This window comes from Setaria italica, chromosome IV (genome assembly GCF_000263155.2).
Source record: "Setaria italica strain Yugu1 chromosome IV, Setaria_italica_v2.0, whole genome shotgun sequence".
NCBI classification, from domain to species: domain Eukaryota; kingdom Viridiplantae; phylum Streptophyta; class Magnoliopsida; order Poales; family Poaceae; genus Setaria; species Setaria italica.
Genome location: NC_028453.1, coordinates 27,096,060 through 27,114,791, shown reverse-complemented (window position 1 = coordinate 27,114,791; position 18,732 = coordinate 27,096,060). Strand labels below are relative to the sequence as shown.

The window sequence follows — 18,732 nt, the reverse complement described above, 5'->3', positions numbered from 1 at the left end:
TTGACATCTATATTGAAAATCTATATTGAAATTAGATACGAATACGGATATCGATATTAGCATTTTTTACGGATACAGATAATTTGGATTTCCAGACATCCATATCCATCTCTATTGATTCCTTTATTGTTGCAATGCCATCTTCGCCACCCACTCCCAAACTCATACTCTCTTAGTCTTCAAATAATTTTCATGATATAAATATTGAGATAAACCATGAATTAATAGTATCAAACATATACAAAGTACAACAAACGTGTATACTAGAACATATACAAAGTACAACAAACCATTACTGAAGACAAATCTAGTCGTACCATTTCCAAAAGTCAATTTAAGATATCCAAAGAGATATTAGTGGTCAAACTAAAACATGTTGATTGCAGGCTTATAGATACCAGAGAAAATAGCGTAACACTGTATCAACGCTTTTTTTACTCACAAACTTTCACCAAGTGAGAGCAAAAGTGACTGCAAATATAGTTTTTTCTATATATCATGATATAATGTATATATAGATGAATAGTAAAAACCACGAACCTTAGAAAGTCAAAATTACTGGTAATTTGGAATGGAAAGTGTAGCGAATTAAATCCTTGCGACCTAGAGGATCATGGTTGGACATCTATAGAACACTTCCTGTATTACCAACGGTTCCGTGCTCCCGTGCTCCCATTGAAAAAAAAACATCAGTAGATGCACATAAAAAAATACAACAAAAATATGAATGGAAAGAACAAGCAATTGTCTACCATCGTGCAAAATTTGAGTTGCAAGGATTAGAAAAAAAAGTGAAATCAGCTTGTCAATAGTAACAGGTTGCGGGTATAAAGAGATCGTACAACAAACACTATTCATAGGGTCGATTTCTCTTTTTTTTTCTCCTTGCAAAAACTTTTGTTCAACACCAAATTTCACATGCACATGGATCCTTAGCATACATATTTTTTAAATTTTTGATGTACTTTTTTTTTTGGCTGTTTTTTATTTTGGGAGCACGGGAACACCTACAGGTGCTCCTGCACCTGAACTTCTCTCTGGCCATCCATCCTCCCGGTCCCCAATTCCCAAACGAACGATCCAGATCGACTGCAGCGCCACGCTGCACAAATTAGTTGCACGCCTCATCCTGTCCTGACCCTTCGCGGTCGCTTGTCCACACGGTCACACGTGACAGCCGAACCCGAACGCCGCTCCCATCCACCGGAAGCTCCCCACGGTGTCCGCGCTTATGGAAGACTGGAACACCACCGCGAAAGCGAGGAATAAGAGGAAGCAAAGCCCGAAGGAAATGGCCACGCGGCCACTCGCCTCCGCCCTCGCCCTCTCCAAAACCCCACGCGCCCCCTCCTCCGGCTCCCACCTCTCCCCACCTCCCCTCGCCCGCCGTCTCCAAACCCTAACCCGCGCGCTCGCGTCCTCGTCTCCCCAAGCCATGGCGTCGGCCCCCGCCCCCAAGAAGGCAAGCTCCCGCACTCTCTCTCAGTCCCCCCTTTACTTCTTTGCCCCGCGATGCGTCCTGACTGGTGCGGCGTGGGGAACGGTCGGATGGCTCGCAGGTGCTGGTTCCTGTCGCGAACGGGACGGAGCCGATGGAGGCGGTCATCACCATCGACGTGCTCCGGCGCGCGGGAGCCGACGTCACCGTCGCCTCCGTCGAGCCGGGGTCCGCCACCGTCGCGGCGGCGTGGGGCGTCAAGCTCGCCGCCGACGCGCTCCTCACCGACATCGCCGACGCCGAATTCGACCTCATCTCCCTCCCCGTGAGTCACCTTTTGCCTTCCCCGTCCTAGTTGAGGTTACTCTCTTGCTTTTTTTCTTTGCAAAATGGAACTGAATTGGAGGCGGTTGTGCTGGGTTGGGACATTTTCCGTTTTTTTTGGAGATGGAAATCAACTCCCTTCAACTCAATAAGAAAATTGAACCGAGTAGGTTGTGGGATCATGTGTGTATATTCAGAACAACACCTGAACAGAGCATAATTCGACTTAGCTGTAACGAATTGGACTCAGCTGTAACAGAGCAAAATTAGATACCGGCAAGTTGTGTTTGTTCTTGATAGAAAGTAGCAGAGGGTTAAAATCTTGGCTGTAAATGAATTCATCGTATCCTTATCTTCACTAAATGTATTAATTAAAATTAAACATGAACAAACTTGAATTCTGTTCTTCTTCTTGCCCTCGTAGCTAAAAGAGGAATTCTTCATTATTTACTACCTCCTTTAAGTGCGTGTATTGAACCTGATTGTCTACTGTTGGTCTCCTGTGAATATTTATTGGGAGAACAGTCTGTTGTCCTTGGTTATGTTATTTGTTATATAGGTCACTTGTGCTCTACGCTAAAAATGATCAGCCTGAGAATACCTTGATTTATTGCCAAATCTAATGGTCATGTACCTGTGGATGAAATATGTGACAAGTTTGCTAGGCTAAACTAGAAGAGAAAAGTGGAAGTAGTGAAACAGATCTCCTAAGATGGAAATGGTGAAGATTGTTTCCAGGATCTGCATCATCTGAATGCAAAAAGATGAGTAGATCTGATGAATACCATATTCTAATATACATATAGAAGTCTTATCCTTATCTGAGAGGATAGGGAGAGATACAGTCAATCTTGCTAAGAAGATTTATCTATTCATTGTCGCATCTTATTTTACTGTAGGAGTTGGTCTAGTTTACCTATGATTTATATTCAATTTAAAAAAGATCCATACCTTATCTGATGTTTAATGAAAATACCATCTCTAGCACAATGTATATTTGGTTTTAAACAGAACATGTTCTGTCTCCTATCATTTCTCATCAATCTTCATGCACAGTACCTATAAAACTATGGTTGTACATGCCTAGCATCATGCTTGACATTTATAATTTTATATCATATATATCTCTCTTCATGCAATTAAAGCTGTTGAAATTCATGGTACTTTTCCAATTAAATTCTTGCTTGTACAGGGGATATTTGGGTCCAAACCCGTAAGATAAATGAAATCCTTCGTAGAGCCCTCTCATCCAAACACTATAGTATTGATTTTTGGGGCTATTTGGGCTGTCTGCAGGGAGGGATGCCTGGGTCTTCCACTTTTAGAGACTGCAAACTTTTGGAGAATATGGTCAAAAAACAAGTAGAGAAGGGCAAGCTTTATGCTGCAATATGTGCTGCACCAGCCATGGCTCTAGGAACTTGGGGTTTGCTCAATGGCTTAAAGGTAACATTTTCATCCTTTTCTCAGTGTCGTGATACATAGTGTCAACACCTTCTATTTGGTTAAAGCTTATTTTAACTTTTGCGACAGGCAACATGTTATCCTTCATTCATGGATAAACTTCCTTCAGAGGTGCATGCTGTGGAATCAAGGGTGCAGATTGATGGGAAGTGTGTGACCAGCCGTGGGCCAGGAACGGCCATGGAATATTCTGTTGTTTTGGTTGAGCAACTATATGGGAAGGAAAAGGCCAAAGAAGTTGCTGGGCCGATGGTAGGAATTGCTTTCAACATTGCTTGTATTTGTTAGGAATTTGTTATCGTCCATTGCATAGTCTTTAGTTCTTTACATTGCTGAAAATTCACATATTAATCGTGTGCTCTATTAGGCATTTTTCAGTGCTATAATTGTTTCCTTACAAGAATTATTTCACTTGTTTGCTTTTAGAGTCATAATACTGCCTAGTTGTTTTGTACTTCTAGTTCAGATAGAGTTGGAGCATCCTGTTTACCACCTGGTTTAATATCTTGCTGAATTTGTAGAAAAAAGATTTGTCTTATCTTGTCTCATTGAAATATTCAGGATGAATCATCTTTCATGGATTTTCATGTAACTCACACTTGTTAGTTTTATCTGATATTTTTTTCTCGAACACGTAGGAGAGCTGCGTATCAATATATTAAGAAGAAAAAAGGTTTAGAAACCCAGACTAACCTACAGGTTTAGGGAACCTGTACAGATCCCGTACTCTCACAGATACAATCGCCTTTTAACTAATGAAACCTGACCTGACCTAGACCAAAAGCACCAACTAATCTTGGAAGGGTACTAGGGAGAGGAGATGAGAAATTCCTCGAGCCCTGGCTATACTCCACATATGCAACTCCTCTCTTAGCACAGTTTGAACTCCATTCAGATCAGGTGGAACCCCATCAAACACACAACGATTGCGATGGTTCGAAACTGACCAAGCCCCTAGAATGATGATGGAATTTAGCCCCCTTTTGACCTGACCAGCTACTCTCTTGCTTACGCTTTGCCACAAATCATCAAAGGAGGTTTCTTCAGGCTGTGGTGTTAGAATATGCAAGCCTACTTTCTGCAGCAACCAGAACCAAACTTGTCGGGTGAAGCATGAGACAAGCAAATGTTTGATTGTTTCCTTGGCTTGGTCACAAAGGGGACAGCGCTCAGGATGTGGCAGCCTCCTCTTAGGTCAATCAGCTGTCCAGCATCTATTATGTGCAACCAGCCACATGAAGAATTTGCACATGCAAGGAGCCCAACTTTTCCAAATCCTTTTCCCAAGGTCTGAAGTGAGTTGCCCCAATGAATAAAGTTTCATAAGCAGACTTTCTTGAATACTTTCCTGAGGCCGAGAATTTCCATAGGTGTAGATCCTCAATTTCTGGCTGCAACACCACACCTGAAAGATCCCATAAACCAAGATATTCAGTTAGGACAGCTACAGAGAGTGCCCCTCTAATATCAGAAACCCATCTCGAATCAGTGAGAGCCTCGTGAACTGTTCTTTTCCTTGCACTGCTAGATATTGAACCATATAGGTGTGGTACCAAATGGTCTAATTTCTGATCATGCAGCCATCTATCAGTCCAAAAATAAGTATTTTTTTTTCCATTCCCAACTTCTGAAGAGACTGCCACAGAGAACAATTCCTTGACCAAGCAATGAACTTGGATGGGGAAGGTTGCCCATGGTTTATCTGGTTCTGTTTTTTGCAGTCAGAGCCACCTCATTCTGAGGTCCCATCCCAACTGTTCCAGGCTAGAAATGCCAAGACCTCCCAACTTAGGTGGCCAGGTGACTTTTGACCAAGCAACCAGGCAGTGGCTAGTTTTGTCTGATATCATGGGATGGGTCATGATGCAACATAAAATTCTCTATATTAGTTTTTTGAGAACGAAGGAGTTTCCATTAATTGACAGCAGCAGGATTACATTCGTTGTCCATTCATCACGTACTGATGAGAGTGCTTCATTCAGTCACTCACCCAACATCATATCACAAGAGACCTGCTTTGCACACTTATATGCCACACTATTACAAGATTGACTAGTAAAAAGGAAATTAAAATCTGTATACCTCCTGTTAAGCTCATTCATATTCTTGAGAACAGGAGACACTTCAGAATGTTGGCCCTCCAGGTTTCCCGACAGACCAGTCAACACCAGACAATCAATTTCTAATATCAAACGTTTAGTACCTTGATCAGTATCATCCTGCATTCCTTTGCATGCCAATGCCTCCATAGTAAGAGTATTAAGACCATGTATACGCCATCTTGCACAAGCCCTCTGAAAATTCTCCATACCGATAGTTCTATGCTAAACTAGGTAAAAATTCCATGGAAATTTGTTGCCGTTTTGCGAACAGGGAACTTACCTTGACTTAAACTTTGCAATCCACATGCTAGCTGAAACTGGTTTCTAGTTCTAGAGAGGTTTTAGTAAAATGCTATGGTTTTGTGTTTGTTATTTTTATGTATAGCACTTGTATTGAATAATGGCTTCATGGGGGCAATATCTAGGAGTACATGAGAGGGAAAATAGGAATCTGAAAAGGACTCTCGTACCCTATCTATTACATCCTTAACATTTATGATAGCCTATCCCAATTGGGACTAAAAGGTTTTGTTCTTGGTGGTGGTGTGTTTGTTTTTGACTTCCCTGCATTTTTATCCACTTTCATTTTTCTTTTTGTCTATTGTTGATGCTGTTGGTTGCTGTTCGATTAAGTGATTACCTCCTTTCAGGTTATGCGCCCTCAGCATGGTGTGGAGTTCTCTATGAAAGAGCTGAATTCAATTAGCTGGAATGTTGGTGAAACACCTAATGTGAGCATGTACTGATGACCTATTTCTTTGATTTAGCATTCATTTGCTTGTGTTTCATGCCATGTACAGTTATGCGATTCCTCTTTCCTGGTGAAACCAGATAACTAATATAGCCCCCAATGTAAGTTTCAGCAGGTTTCATAGTCTTGGAAACAGTGCATACACAGTTTCATCCTGATGAAACTCCTTCTCTCTCTCATTTCATAATTACCTTGCCATGTCATCTCATATGCTGATGTGCCACCATATTTAATGTGCATGAAACCTCTATGAAACTCCCACTGGGATTAGCCTAAGTAGTCTGTATTTTTTTGGGTCTCAACAGTTTTTTTTTAGGACTTAGTGACTTGCGTCATGTGGTACAGCAGCTCATGCCTGCACAGTATGAGAGGAAAAAGTTTCTTGACCACCAAAGGGTGGTGTTGTACTGAATCTGGAGAAAACAAAGTTCTTCAATTACCAGAGTATGATGGTAGGGTAGTATATATGCAACAGTGCAAAGAAATCATTGTCTTTCTTAATTAAGCTTGGTCACTAGGTTTCATTCATGTAGTATGAGTAAATATGAATTAAGTTGTAACTTGTTTTTCCTTCAAGAAAATTTGTCACAGATTTTGTGATCCTTTCTGGGATTTACGATATGGAGGGGAAGCAGGGGATTTTAGAGGGGTTAAATTGAAGTACCCAGTGATTATGTATTCATGATTTTGGGCATTATTAAAGATTATTCATAGTTTTTTTTTTCTGGAACTATGCAGGAGAGCTGCGTGTCATTTCATTAAGAGAGAAAAGAAAGTACATAGAGAGGGGGAGAGCCCCCAGACTAAGTACCAAACACACCCCAACACTCACAAAACACTACACACACCACACTCCACCCAAAACAGGGAAAACAGGACCAGAAAGCACCAAGCCTAAGTTACTGCTACAAGCGACCTAGCAAGCAACTGTTTGAGCTTAGAAGCTCCAGCCAAGCACCACAGGGTGCTTTCATTTGTTATAGCCTGCAGGAGCACCTGGGAGTTAGGGAGAACGCCTTCAAACACACATGAATTTCTATGTTTCCAAATCTCCCATGCCACCAAAATGATGAGCGAATTTAAACCCTTTCGCCACTGATTAGGAGCAGCTCTAATGACTTTGCCCCACCAAGCTGAGAAGCTAGAAGAGTTTACCGGCACATCAACTACCAGATTCAGATGTGAGAAGACCAAAGACCATATTTGTTTGGTAAAAACACAGGATAACAGCAAGTGGGGGGCTTTTTCCTGCGCTTGGTCACAGAACAGGCATGCCGGGGGGTGCTGCAGGCCCCTACTGGCCAGCCAGTCAGCAGTCCATAACCTCTGTTTAATGGCCAGCCAAACAAAGAACTTGCAGCGTAAGGGGGACTTTCAGCGTAAGGGGGCCCAACTTCTCCAGATTCTTTTCCATGGGATAAACTTTATTGAGCCAATGAAAAAGGCTTCATATGCAGACTTGCTGGTGTAGATTCCAGATTGGGTCAGCTTCCAGAGGTGTTGGTCCGGGGTATCCTGATGTAAATGGACACCATCTAACTGGTCCCAAAGTAGCAGGTACTCCATCAGGACCTCCACTGAGAGGCCTCCTCTAATATCTGAAACCCAGCGCCTGTTGGAGAGGGCCTATGCCACTGTTCTAGTTTTGACAACTCTCTTAGGAATAGTCTGAAACAGATTAGGAGCAATTTCAGCCAGTGTTTTTCCTTCCAACCATCTATCTTTCCAGAAGAGGATTGTCTCCCCATTTCCAACTACAGAGACCACTGCCATGTTAAACAAGGCTTGAGCCTTTTGGGGCACCTGGATATGAAGACCATCCCAAGGATGAGAATGATCTGTTTTTTGTGCCCAAAGCCATCTAATCCGCAAGGCCCAGCCAAAGGATTCAATGTTGTGTATGCCCAGACCTCCATACTCCAAAGGGAGCTGCACCTTTTCCCATGAGACCAAACAATTTCCTCCATTTGCCTGTTCCTGTCCTTTCCAAAGGAAACCACGCCGTTTTTTGTCAATAGCTCTGATAACCCATCTGGGCAGGTCAATGGCCAATAGATGATGTATCACAGAAGCCGTTAGAACCACCCTAGTCATAATCAGGCGGCCTGCTCTATTCATCAGGGAGGCTTTCCAGCTTGGGAGGTAACCAGCAACCTGAAAAAAATCCTGCCTCTGATTGACAAGATTATTCATAGTAGCCCTGAAAAAAATTATATCATAGTGGCCACTTCCAGTTCCAGCAATTGAAGTGCTGTAAATTACTATGATCCCCATGCATGTTTTTTCTAAGTGGAAGGTGACATATACTGTCTTGTATCATTGCAACTCATATTACTAACCACCCCATATTTCTAACCCCATTGCAAACTCACACCTTAGTGGAGTTAATTACACCACTTCTCTGAATTAGCATGATGTCACGGTGTAGAGGGAAGGGTTTTGCTGGTAAGTGGGGCCTTACATAGGGAAGAAGACTAGTCATAAGTAGCGGCGGTTCAATCCAGGTGGGTTTCTACTTTCTATTCGGTAGTCCCAGCCTCAGTAATAGTCTCTACCTACTATGTACAAGTTCTGTGCCAATGTAGATAATCCGGTGCATGCTGGCAGCAACACATCTAGCTTGTAGCATCATGGCAGCGACACATCTATGCTTAAGTGTCACGGGATAATAGATCTTGGGTCTTTCGACTATTTAACTTGTAGGAGGGTATGCAACTGGGACTGGAACTGGTTTCCAGTGTGGTTTTGCAGTATGCTTTCCTTTTTGTGCTCTATACAATCACAAACTCTTTAATTCATATGGTTTTCACTTTCTGCTGTCTCTGAACTGCAACTTTGGCCATTCGTTTGTTACATTATATTTGTCCAGAATATAGCAAACATAAATACAATTTATCTGTTGATTTATGAATCTTTTTGTGTTTCATTCATTGGACGAATCTAGAAATAAAGAAATGCAATAAGATCAAATATCTATAAGTTTCATCACATTTTCCACAGTGATAGGAATTTTGTGATTAGAGCTTGTAGTCTTTGCTCTGCAGAAGATGTATAGCATAAACTTAACTGTGTTGCTTGTCTGCTTTTACTTTGTTGTTGCAATAAAAAGCAAGTTTGAATACATTGTGCTGCATTTAACAGTTTAAGTTTTTTTTTTGGGCGATTGCCTACACAGATTCTTGTACCAATTGCTAATGGGACAGAGGAGATGGAGGCAACTATGATCATTGACATTCTGCGGAGGGCGAAAGCAAATGTTGTGGTTGCCTCGTTGGAAGACAAGTTGGAGGTTGCTGCATCTCGGAAAGTGAAAATGATTGCTGATGTGCTATTGGATGATGCTCTTAAGCAGCAATATTATCTCATTCTTCTACCTGTAAGTCTGGACAGATTGATTTTCCTTGAACAAGCAGTTTATAACTCTCAAGTTTTCTGACACTCAAATAATTTTGATAGGGTGGTTTGGGTGGTGCTGAAGCTTATGCAAAATCTGATAAACTGATGGGTCTGATCAAGAAGCAAGCCGAGGCAAACAAATTGTATGGTGCTATATGTGCCTCTCCTGCAGTTGCTCTTGAACCGCATGGCCTCCTAAAGGTATAGTACGAGAGACACACAAACCCTATTGTCCTAGCAGATAAAACGTGGAGAAATATTTTCAGGACTTGACACTTCCTGATTGTGCCAGGGAAAGAAGGCTACATCCTATCCTGCTATGTGGAACAAACTTGCAGACCAAAGTGAATGCAAGAACAGAGTTGTAGTTGATGGCAACTTAATCACAAGCCAAGGTCCAGGCACCTCTATGGAATTCTCGCTTGCCATAGTGGAGAAACTCTTTGGCCGGGAGAGGGCCCTTGAGCTCGCCAAAACCTTGGTTTTCATATGAGTTCAGTGACTTCAGTTGGTATGTTTAGGTTCCTGGAGTATGGACTTTTTCTGTGAATATGAGGCATCCTATGTTCTGTGGAATGTACTTGAAGGCCCTTTTTAGCTACAATAACATGCCACCTTGTAATCATAGTATGCAATAAAAGTGGGGGCAAACATTGCATAGAGGATTCCTGATCAATAAAATATATCACCTTGTATGAGAATAGTTTTGCTATTTGGTCTGTTTACTTCCAAGTCTGTCCACAGTGAACTGGATGTATCAGTGAGGACTGAGGAGCCAATCATTCTGATATATATTCATTAGATGTAGGAGCTGGGTGTTCGGTATGATTAACAATTTAACATTGTATACTTGGTTAGCTTTATGTGGTTCTGATCTGCTGGAAACGGTATTGGCCCGCTGTCATGGCCGCAGTGAGGCTTATAGGAACCTAAATTGTGGTGATTATATTGTACCGCCTTTCGGCTTTCTAGGCCTAAGCCTTTGCTATTTTTCATCCCTTGAAACATAGGTAATATATATGTGCTAATATAGGCCAATATTGTGGTTGTTTGGGGCCCATATCGGGCTTGAGGTTCTTTTTGTCGGCCATTTCTTGGAGAATTCTTGAGCACATATCAATTCCGCGGGTAAACACTCGTCTATAGAGAGAGACGGAGCAGGGGAAGAGTGTTGCGGACTCCCGCGTCGCACTACCTGGCGGCTTGGGCGGAAACCCAGCCGCCGGACACACCCTCCCCTCCTCTTTCCCATGCCCTCACCACTGCTGGAGCGCACCGTCGGAAGTCCATGCGGACGCCACTGCTCGAGCGCGCTGTCGGAAGTCCATGCGGGCGCGAGAAAGGCGGCAGCGGGGCTCCCTTCCTTTGCCCCGTATCTTCCCCATCTCGAGTGAGGTTCCATGGCGGCAGTGGTTGGAGGGCTGGCCTCGGGGTGGCAGATTCGGTCCCGCTTGGAGCGTCTCTGGTGGTTGCCCGCAGTTCCTGGTGGAGTGGGCGAGGGCGTCGGTGCGTTTGATGCGTTGCGCATGAGGCGGGCGGGCGGTCTACGTCGATGGCCCCTACTTGGCGTGGGCGCGATCGCTTGGTGGCTTGTGGAGGTGCGGTGGCTGCGGGTGCGATGGGCTCCAGGACTACCCCCGTGTGGTGGTCATGTTGCATGGCTGCGCGGCGGCGCGCAGCGGTGGCCTATGCGGCTTTGCTAAGGCGTTCCACACGTGTTGAGGTGCCCACGGTGCCAGTGGGAGGGGTTGGGAGGCTAACGCCTTGCTAACCCTTTTCACATTGTGAGGCAGGAGGTTGACGAACTTCTTTGCTGTGGTGATGATATGGTCGTGCAGGAGCTACGAGCGAAAGCTCTACCCGAGTGTTGTGTCGGTGTCAGTAACGACGACGCTGTAGGGCATCGTTTCCCTCCCTTGAGGCGTTTGCTGTGATGCTTTTTGCCAGGTTCAGGGGTCTTCTGGATGAAAACCTTACTCCGACTTGCTGGATGGGTGGCGACAGCGTCTTCAACGCGTTGTCCTCCTTGGAGGCGTCATCTTGGAGGTCCTTTGGCCCGGCTTTCATTACCTAGTCCAGTCTATTGCGCAAGTGATAGAACACAAGTATTCCAGCACGACAAGTCTGACATCAAGTCTGTTTAAGCAGACGAAAGATGTGATGGTCGGATTGGTGTTGCATAAAACAACGCAAGGTTGAAACATGAATGAAGAAGAACAATGGAGCTTAGCCTTTTAATTATCTTCCTTTATTTTAGAGTTTCCTTTCTTGTGTTTTCTTGTGTTTTTAAGCTTCTCATTTCCGAGGTTTTTAAGCTTCTCATTTCCGAGGATTAGAGTCTAGAACTCTTTGGACTGTATATATTCACCGTGTGGATGTAGGTCGGATTTGCTAAAAAAACACTCTTCTATACACCTAAGTATTTAAGTATATCTCCTCAAGGCTAAGGTTACGTGGTTTTTAGACATCTAATCTGATCAGTGCTCCACTTGTATTCAGCCTGAAGAAACTATAACTGAACTTGAGAAAAACTTGCATCTGAACGACACTTTATTCGTCCATAGAAAGAATAATTTCATTATAATTTTAACTGATTACTGTAAGGGCAACGCATGTCTTAAGTTTTCATTTATTTACATCACAGACAACATAGCCCTAATCTCCACCGATCACCCAGGTAAGAATGATCAACTATTTTGGAGTTACCAATAAATAAATGAATCAATGATATGTACACATAAATTCGCATCAGCAAAGGCCTAACCCGCAGTTGGGCAAGGCAAAGAGAATAAAGCCACCCTCTGAAAGAGACTCAGACCACCCTTTCCCTCCATCGCCGTCCCTTCATCACATTAAATCTTCTGATTTCTCGTTCCTTCTCCTCTGTAAGAAACCAAAGAATAAAGTTGCTGCGCCCGAAAATGGCGTCGCCGTGGTGCCGTGTCTCGCCTCGTATTTACACGCTGTTGCCGTGTCCTCAAGATAGTGCCTTCCACATCGCCCCTCCTAGCTTTTCCTCTGCGCAATGGCAAAAGAGGAGCCCTTGTAGTTAAGTAGCTGTATGCAATATTGCAATGCAAGTGTGCCACAAATAAAGTTGTTTAGATCGGTTGTCCTATTGTGTGATCTTACAACATAGGAGGCCCTTTTCTTTGTGATATGTTTTTGGGTGTCCCATGGGTATGGCATGTGAAAAGGTGCAAGAAAGAGGCCTTTCTTGCTTCATGGTTGGGGCGATATAAAGCTGCAGATTAAAGGAGGTTGGGCAAGGGCAATGCAAGGTTGTATCATGCAAGGTCATAAGATCATGGCAGGAGGGGGCCATACCTTGGAATGGTGCATCTCCCCTTTGGTCTTGGAGGCTTTTGGTCCACAAAAGCAAGGCCATTTTGCTGGCCTTGCAGTCGGCCGCTATTGGGTGCTTTTGCTATCACAATAGCAAAGCTTGGGTGATAAGCAGGATGGCCAGAGATGTGACGAGACACAGGCTGCCAAAGTCCTTCCTAACATCCTGCGTGAAAAATAAAGGACACAATGTTAGATATGTAGCTTGTTATTCAAAAACAAACAGTATATTGTTACAGAGATTCCATCTAAATCTTTTTTTTTTTTTTGTAAATACTGCAAGCATTTCATTGTTTCTCTTTAATTACTGGAATCTACAGAGAAGCATTTCTATCATCAAACTCCAGTGGGCTAAATCTATCAATGAAGAATAATGCCTCGTATCTACGTTGGGGTAAAATATTATCGCTACTTTCGGTGATTTCCTATATAGTTGATTATCAACCATCATTTTGCTCCACTACAGCATGTCTTTCGCCGGAAGAATCCCATTGACACCTAACGCCGATTGCTCAATCATGAAAGTTTGCCCCTCAAGATACTAAACCGTGCGGAAAGCACACACTACGGGATTGTTCTTGTGTGCGCAAGGAATATTTAGAAATCTTTGCTAGCTTCTCCATGATCACATTTTTAATAGAACATAAGGCCTTACAAATTTGACTCGTGCAAGCTAGGTAACATTTCAATTCCTCCTCCCCTAAGTTCCAAGAAGATATGGTGTGAACTCGACCATGTGTAAAAGGCCAATTTTTTCCCTGTCACTGGATATGGTATCTTTAATTATAAGCTATGCTACTTTTGTGCCCTTTCTTTGTATGATGGAGCAATCTGTTGATGGTCCTTGTAGGTTTTGATACCATGCATCATGCACTTTGAGTGAAAACAGGGGCAAGGAATAACTGTGCGGCAAGGTCAATGATAAACTGCTGCCTAAGACACTACCTCTAGGCTGCGTGCTCTCTCTGGCTAGCTTGTTTCTTTCTTTGGTTGCAAAGTTGCATCTTGGATGCGTATGAAAAGGATCGATCAAGTGGTTCATTTTGTGCTGTGTTGATAGGGACTTTAAGTGATATGCACCGTGCATATATTGGCGATGGACCACTTTGGATTGTATTGGGGCTCTGATGTTGCAGAAAACAATTCCATCTTGGTCCAACGGTGCTCCACATGTGTATTGCACCCATGTGGTCTCTTGGGTGACGTCTTTCGGTGGGGGGATGGTTATAATCTTTAAAGGAAACACCACTGTGAGTGATCTGGCTGAAAAGGAATTGACCCTGTTGTCTTGTACCACATTTCTGAGAAAAGCTTAGCTTTCATGCAAACATTGACTGGTGCTATGCACAAAAACACGCGATGCATATGCCAAGGTCGTACGCGCGTCTTGTCAGCAGAATTTCTATTTTTACGTCGACTTTTATGTTTAAGATCCTATAATTTGTTATCTTTCTTGAAGACGCCTAATAATCTGATATACAATCTGCAATTTTGATAACATCGTCTTTACAATCTGCAATTTTAACATGCTAGCTAGCTCCAAGCTAAAATATTGCTATCGTTTAGCACTCCTTTCATTCATTCATAGTCGTTTCATGTAGAATTGTTAACCTGGAGTTAGAATTCTGAATTTTGATTCTAGATTTTCATTGCATTGCAATCAGAACATATAGAACTGCTACTAGAAGGAAGCACTTGTGAAGTAGTTATAGTACTCACGGTCCTGGTGGCCGGCGACGTGGCGAGGGAGAGCGACGCCGCCGACGTGGTCGACAGCTGGTTGAGGCCGACGTTGTAGACCATGCTCATGTCCGGCTGGTACAACCCGTAATTCCTCTCCGACGTGGGCCCGGGCTTCATGTCCTCGTTGAAGAGCGCGAAGAGGTAGACCTCGAGGCGGAGCTTGGGTCGCAGCGGCGTCCCCTCGCCGCTGACCTGCCTCATAAGCAGGTTGCGGTTGTACTGGCGGGCGTTCTCCACGGTGGCGCCGGCCTCGTTGGCGTCGCCCTTGGACGGCCAACCCGTCTCCGACACGTGCACGGGGACGTTGCCGTAGCCCAGCCGCGCCGCCGCGAAGGTCACCGCATCCACCTGCGCGTACAGCATGCTCGTGTACTGCAGGTGCGTGTAGGGGTCCACCGCGCCGACGTGGTACGGGTTCGACAGCGCGTAGTCCAGGGACACCCTGCATGCATTGCCATGTCAGTATGTGCGTGGCGAATGAAATGTTTCTAGCTCGCAGAAATAATGTATTTCAAATGATGGAAGTGAGGTCAAATTTGCATTGATCGAGTTGAAGTGAACTTATCCAGAAGAGAAAGGGGAAAGCAGATGGAAGGAAGAGAAGAAGTGCGCGTACTTTGTCGGGTCATCCTTGTAGGCAAAGTAGGGGTAAGCATTAATCCAGAAGGGGGTGCTGGTGTCGGCGAGGAAGCGCAGCAGCTGGGCCATGTAGGGGGCGGCGTCCTGCGTGAAGACCCCCTGCGACGGCGGGTACGAGGTGGCGAGCACGGCGAGGGAGTTGGCCGTGGACACGCGCACGTACGTGTCCATGCCCAGCTGCGCCAGCGCCGCGTGCAGGTTGCGCATGGCGGGCACGAGGCTGGCCTTGAGCTGCTCGTCGTCGCCCGTGAACACCTCGTTGCCCACGGCGATGCCCGTCACGCGCGTCGCCGGGAAGTAGGGCCGCACGCCCGCGGTCACCCACTGCAGCGCCTGGGACGCGCTCGCGGCCATGCCCGGGACCAGGTCGTCGGGGACGGTGACGATGAGCTCGATCCCCGTGCCCGCGAACGCCGACAGCACCTGCGGGTTCACGTCGTAGATGCGGACCTTGCCGATGCGCAGCGATGTGAGAAGCTGCACCACGTGCGGCGGAGACGGCAGGTTGTTCCCCACCTGCCCGTAGTTGATGCCCAGCGCCGACGCCCGCCGCGGTACGCCGACCTCTGCACGCATTCCAATCGAACATACATAACAAATTAAGCCTATCTTCTCTGCGTATATATGCATATATATTATTTATATAACCTATATGCATTGCAGGCACTAGGCAGACAATGCTAGCTGTTTTTGCTTCGCGGCCACCGTTTCGGAGTCGCAGCATCAGGATGCCAAAACAACACAGAAGAATGTGCACAGTACCTGAGAAGAGAAAGATGCAGAGGAGGGCGCAGATCACAAGCCTTGGCGATCTCGACAACAATGTGAATGCCATTGTTGTGAGATGAAGGAAGCTAGGTGTGATCGAGTGAGCAGAGGAGGGAAGGGGGAGGGAGGACGGTAGGAGGATGCCTGGTATTTATAGATGCGCAAAGTGCCAGAGGAAGGCTTCTGGAAATTCAGCTAGGTTGGCAGGTTGGTGAGGGCTTTGGGTTAAGCTAATTGGGCGATAATTCTTTTCTTTACGTGGGTGAGGGCGTTGCCGGTATGGGAGCTGAGCTTGTTGGAGTTGGAGGCTTTGCACTGGGGATTGTGTTGGGTTGCTTAACTGGGTTGCCTCTGCCGCCTCCGTTCCGTTGCCGTGCTTATATGTGGGTAGCCCTTTGGAGCAAGGAAAATGGCGGATGCCCGTGCGGAACAAGTTCACCGACTGGGACGTGTGTGAAAGCACCCGCCTGGGATGCCGAGGTCGGAGCTATCATTTGCAGGAGGTTCTGTTGGTGACTTTCAATTCCTGAGGGAATCTTCAATGTTATTTTTTTTTTATGCCGAAGCCCACCGGCCGAAAGAGAATGCCGGAACGGTTATAAGAGTTTTCGAGCAACATCCCAGAAATTTATATGTAAAGTTGTGGTTATTTTACGTGTCATGGGCAGACAATATTTTATTAGAAAATAGAAGGACACTACTATATATTTAAATTATGACGTTCAAATAAAATCGATAACCACTACTATAGAACACCCTATAGAACACCCTATTACTGCGGGCTATCACAGCCAGTTTAAATCAAACCGGCGGTTGGTAACCAGAATAGAGTTTTTTCATCAGTTTTACTTAAAAAACGGTGTATCACCGTCAGGTGGTGTTAAAAACCGTCGGTGATACTATCACAGCCAGTTTTTAACACCATCTGGCGGAGGTACAAGAGGAGTTAAAAAATAATCCAAAATAGTTAAGTGCAGCTCCCTTGCGTCCGTGACCTCTCCACCTCCCCTCTGCCTCTCTCTCATCTCTCTCCGCCTCACCCGGATGCTGACTCCCCCTCTCCTCTCTATCTTCTTTCCCCTTCCCTCCACCTCCCCTTCGCTCGCCCCTCCACCTCCCTCTGCCTCCCCTCCCCTCACCCCTCCGCTCGCTCCTCACCCACACCCACAGACCCTCGCTTGCGGCGGCAGTGGTGGCGGGGTGAATGGCGGCCACGGGGTGAAGGGCAGCAGGGCAACTTGTGCAGCGGTGGCGGCGGCAGCAGCTCCAGATCTATCTCGACGGGGACCCGATGAGGCTTTGACAGCAACGGCATGTGGCGCGGCGCAGCTTTGCTCCAGCGTGCGCGGAACCACGGCGGGGAGCCACTCCAGGCAGCGGTGCAGGGACCCGTGGCAGCCACACCCGACGGGTCTGCGGCAGTGGCGCTCGAGGGGTAGCGGCGGCCCAAGCTGAGCTCCTCTCTGCCCAAGATTTGGGATGTGGCGGCGATGGTGGGCGCAGCTGCGGGATCTAGGATGCGGCGGCGATGACGTGTGCGGGTAGTGTGGTGCTGTGCATCTTTTGCCTAATGGTCCCCTTTACCATCCGGTCAGTAGTTGGGTTAAAACTTTATTCAAGAATAGTCTTAGTATATTGCCCTTTGATGCATTTTAATCAAGTTGGTTTGAATTCTACACTGTGCTTCTCTATAATGTCCCTGTTCTCCCTGTCAATGATTTTGCTCTGTTTTGTGATCTGAACTGTTGTTCCTCTCTGCCTTTGGTGATCAATGAATAGCAAACGTGCAATTATTATCTTGGTCTGGAATGTTAGGGGGATCAATTCCCAGGCTAAACGTGATAAGATTTCTGAAAGTGCTGCCTTGATTGTATGCCTTCAGGAAACCAAGAGAGATGTCTTTGATGCATCTTATATCCGAAAATTTTGCCCCAGGCACCTAAATCTTTTTGAGTTCTTTCCATCTGTTGGGGCCTCTGGTGGACTTGTGGTCATATGGAATTCGAGTTCTTTCTCTTGTACTCTTGTCAAGAAGAACTCTTTCTCAGTAACCATGAAGTTCGTCTGTAATTTTTCAGGGAAGGTTTTGCATCTTACAGACATTTACGGGCCCTCTCATGCTACTGAAAAAGGTGCCTTCATAAACTAGGTATATAATATTGATACATCATCCTTTGATGATTGGATCCTACCTGGAGATTTTAACCTAATAAGATCACCATAGAATAGGAACAAACCAGGTGCAAACATCAATAATATGCTTCTCTTTAATGACTTGATCCAGCATCTTGACCCGTTGGACATACTCACATGGAGTAACATGCAAGATGACCCCTTCTTGAAAAACTAGACTGGATTTTCACCTCATGCTCCTGGACTTTATCATATCCCAATACCACATTGCAAACTCTTGGTAAACCAATCTCAGATCATTGCCCTTTTGTTATAAAGATTGGCACCTCCATCCCAAAATCTAATCTTTTCAAGTTTGAGAATTACTGGATGGACTTTAGTGGTTTCTATGATATTGTGGATTTGCACTGGAATACCTCAACATATCATGTTAATGCTGCAAAGACTCTGAATGGTAAATTCAAGCAAGTTAGAAATGGACTCAAAAGAATGGAGCAGAGAACTTTCCAAATTAGGCAAGCTTATAAACAACTGTAACTTTGTCCTTGCCATGTTGGATGGACTTGAGGAGTAGAGGTTCTTGTCCTATGCTGAAAGGTCCTTCAGATTATTAGTCAAAAATCATCTGT

The 18,732-nt window shown here is 45.1% G+C and overlaps 2 protein-coding genes across 2 annotated transcripts; one reads left to right on the top strand and one right to left on the bottom strand.

Moving 5' to 3' along the window:
* The first annotated feature begins 1,216 nt into the window (after positions 1–1,216).
* Positions 1,217–10,315, top strand: LOC101766775 (protein DJ-1 homolog A). Its single transcript, XM_004965473.4, has 8 exons — positions 1,217–1,462; positions 1,560–1,763; positions 3,059–3,208; positions 3,296–3,478; positions 5,979–6,059; positions 9,255–9,455; positions 9,536–9,676; positions 9,768–10,315. The coding sequence occupies exons 1-8, from the start codon at positions 1,232–1,234 to the stop codon at positions 9,966–9,968; spliced, it is 1,392 nt and encodes a 463-aa protein (XP_004965530.1). The 5' UTR covers positions 1,217–1,231; the 3' UTR covers positions 9,969–10,315.
* Positions 10,316–12,032: 1,717 nt separating this feature from the next.
* Positions 12,033–16,565, bottom strand: LOC101766364 (glucan endo-1,3-beta-glucosidase 11). Its single transcript, XM_004965472.4, has 5 exons — positions 15,965–16,565; positions 15,180–15,768; positions 14,540–15,005; positions 12,803–12,986; positions 12,033–12,493 (listed from the first exon to the last, which is right to left on the bottom strand). Exons 1-4 carry the CDS (start codon positions 16,035–16,037, stop codon positions 12,906–12,908), a joined length of 1,209 nt encoding a protein of 402 aa, XP_004965529.1. The 5' UTR covers positions 16,038–16,565; the 3' UTR covers positions 12,033–12,493; positions 12,803–12,905.
* Positions 16,566–18,732: the final 2,167 nt, after the last annotated feature.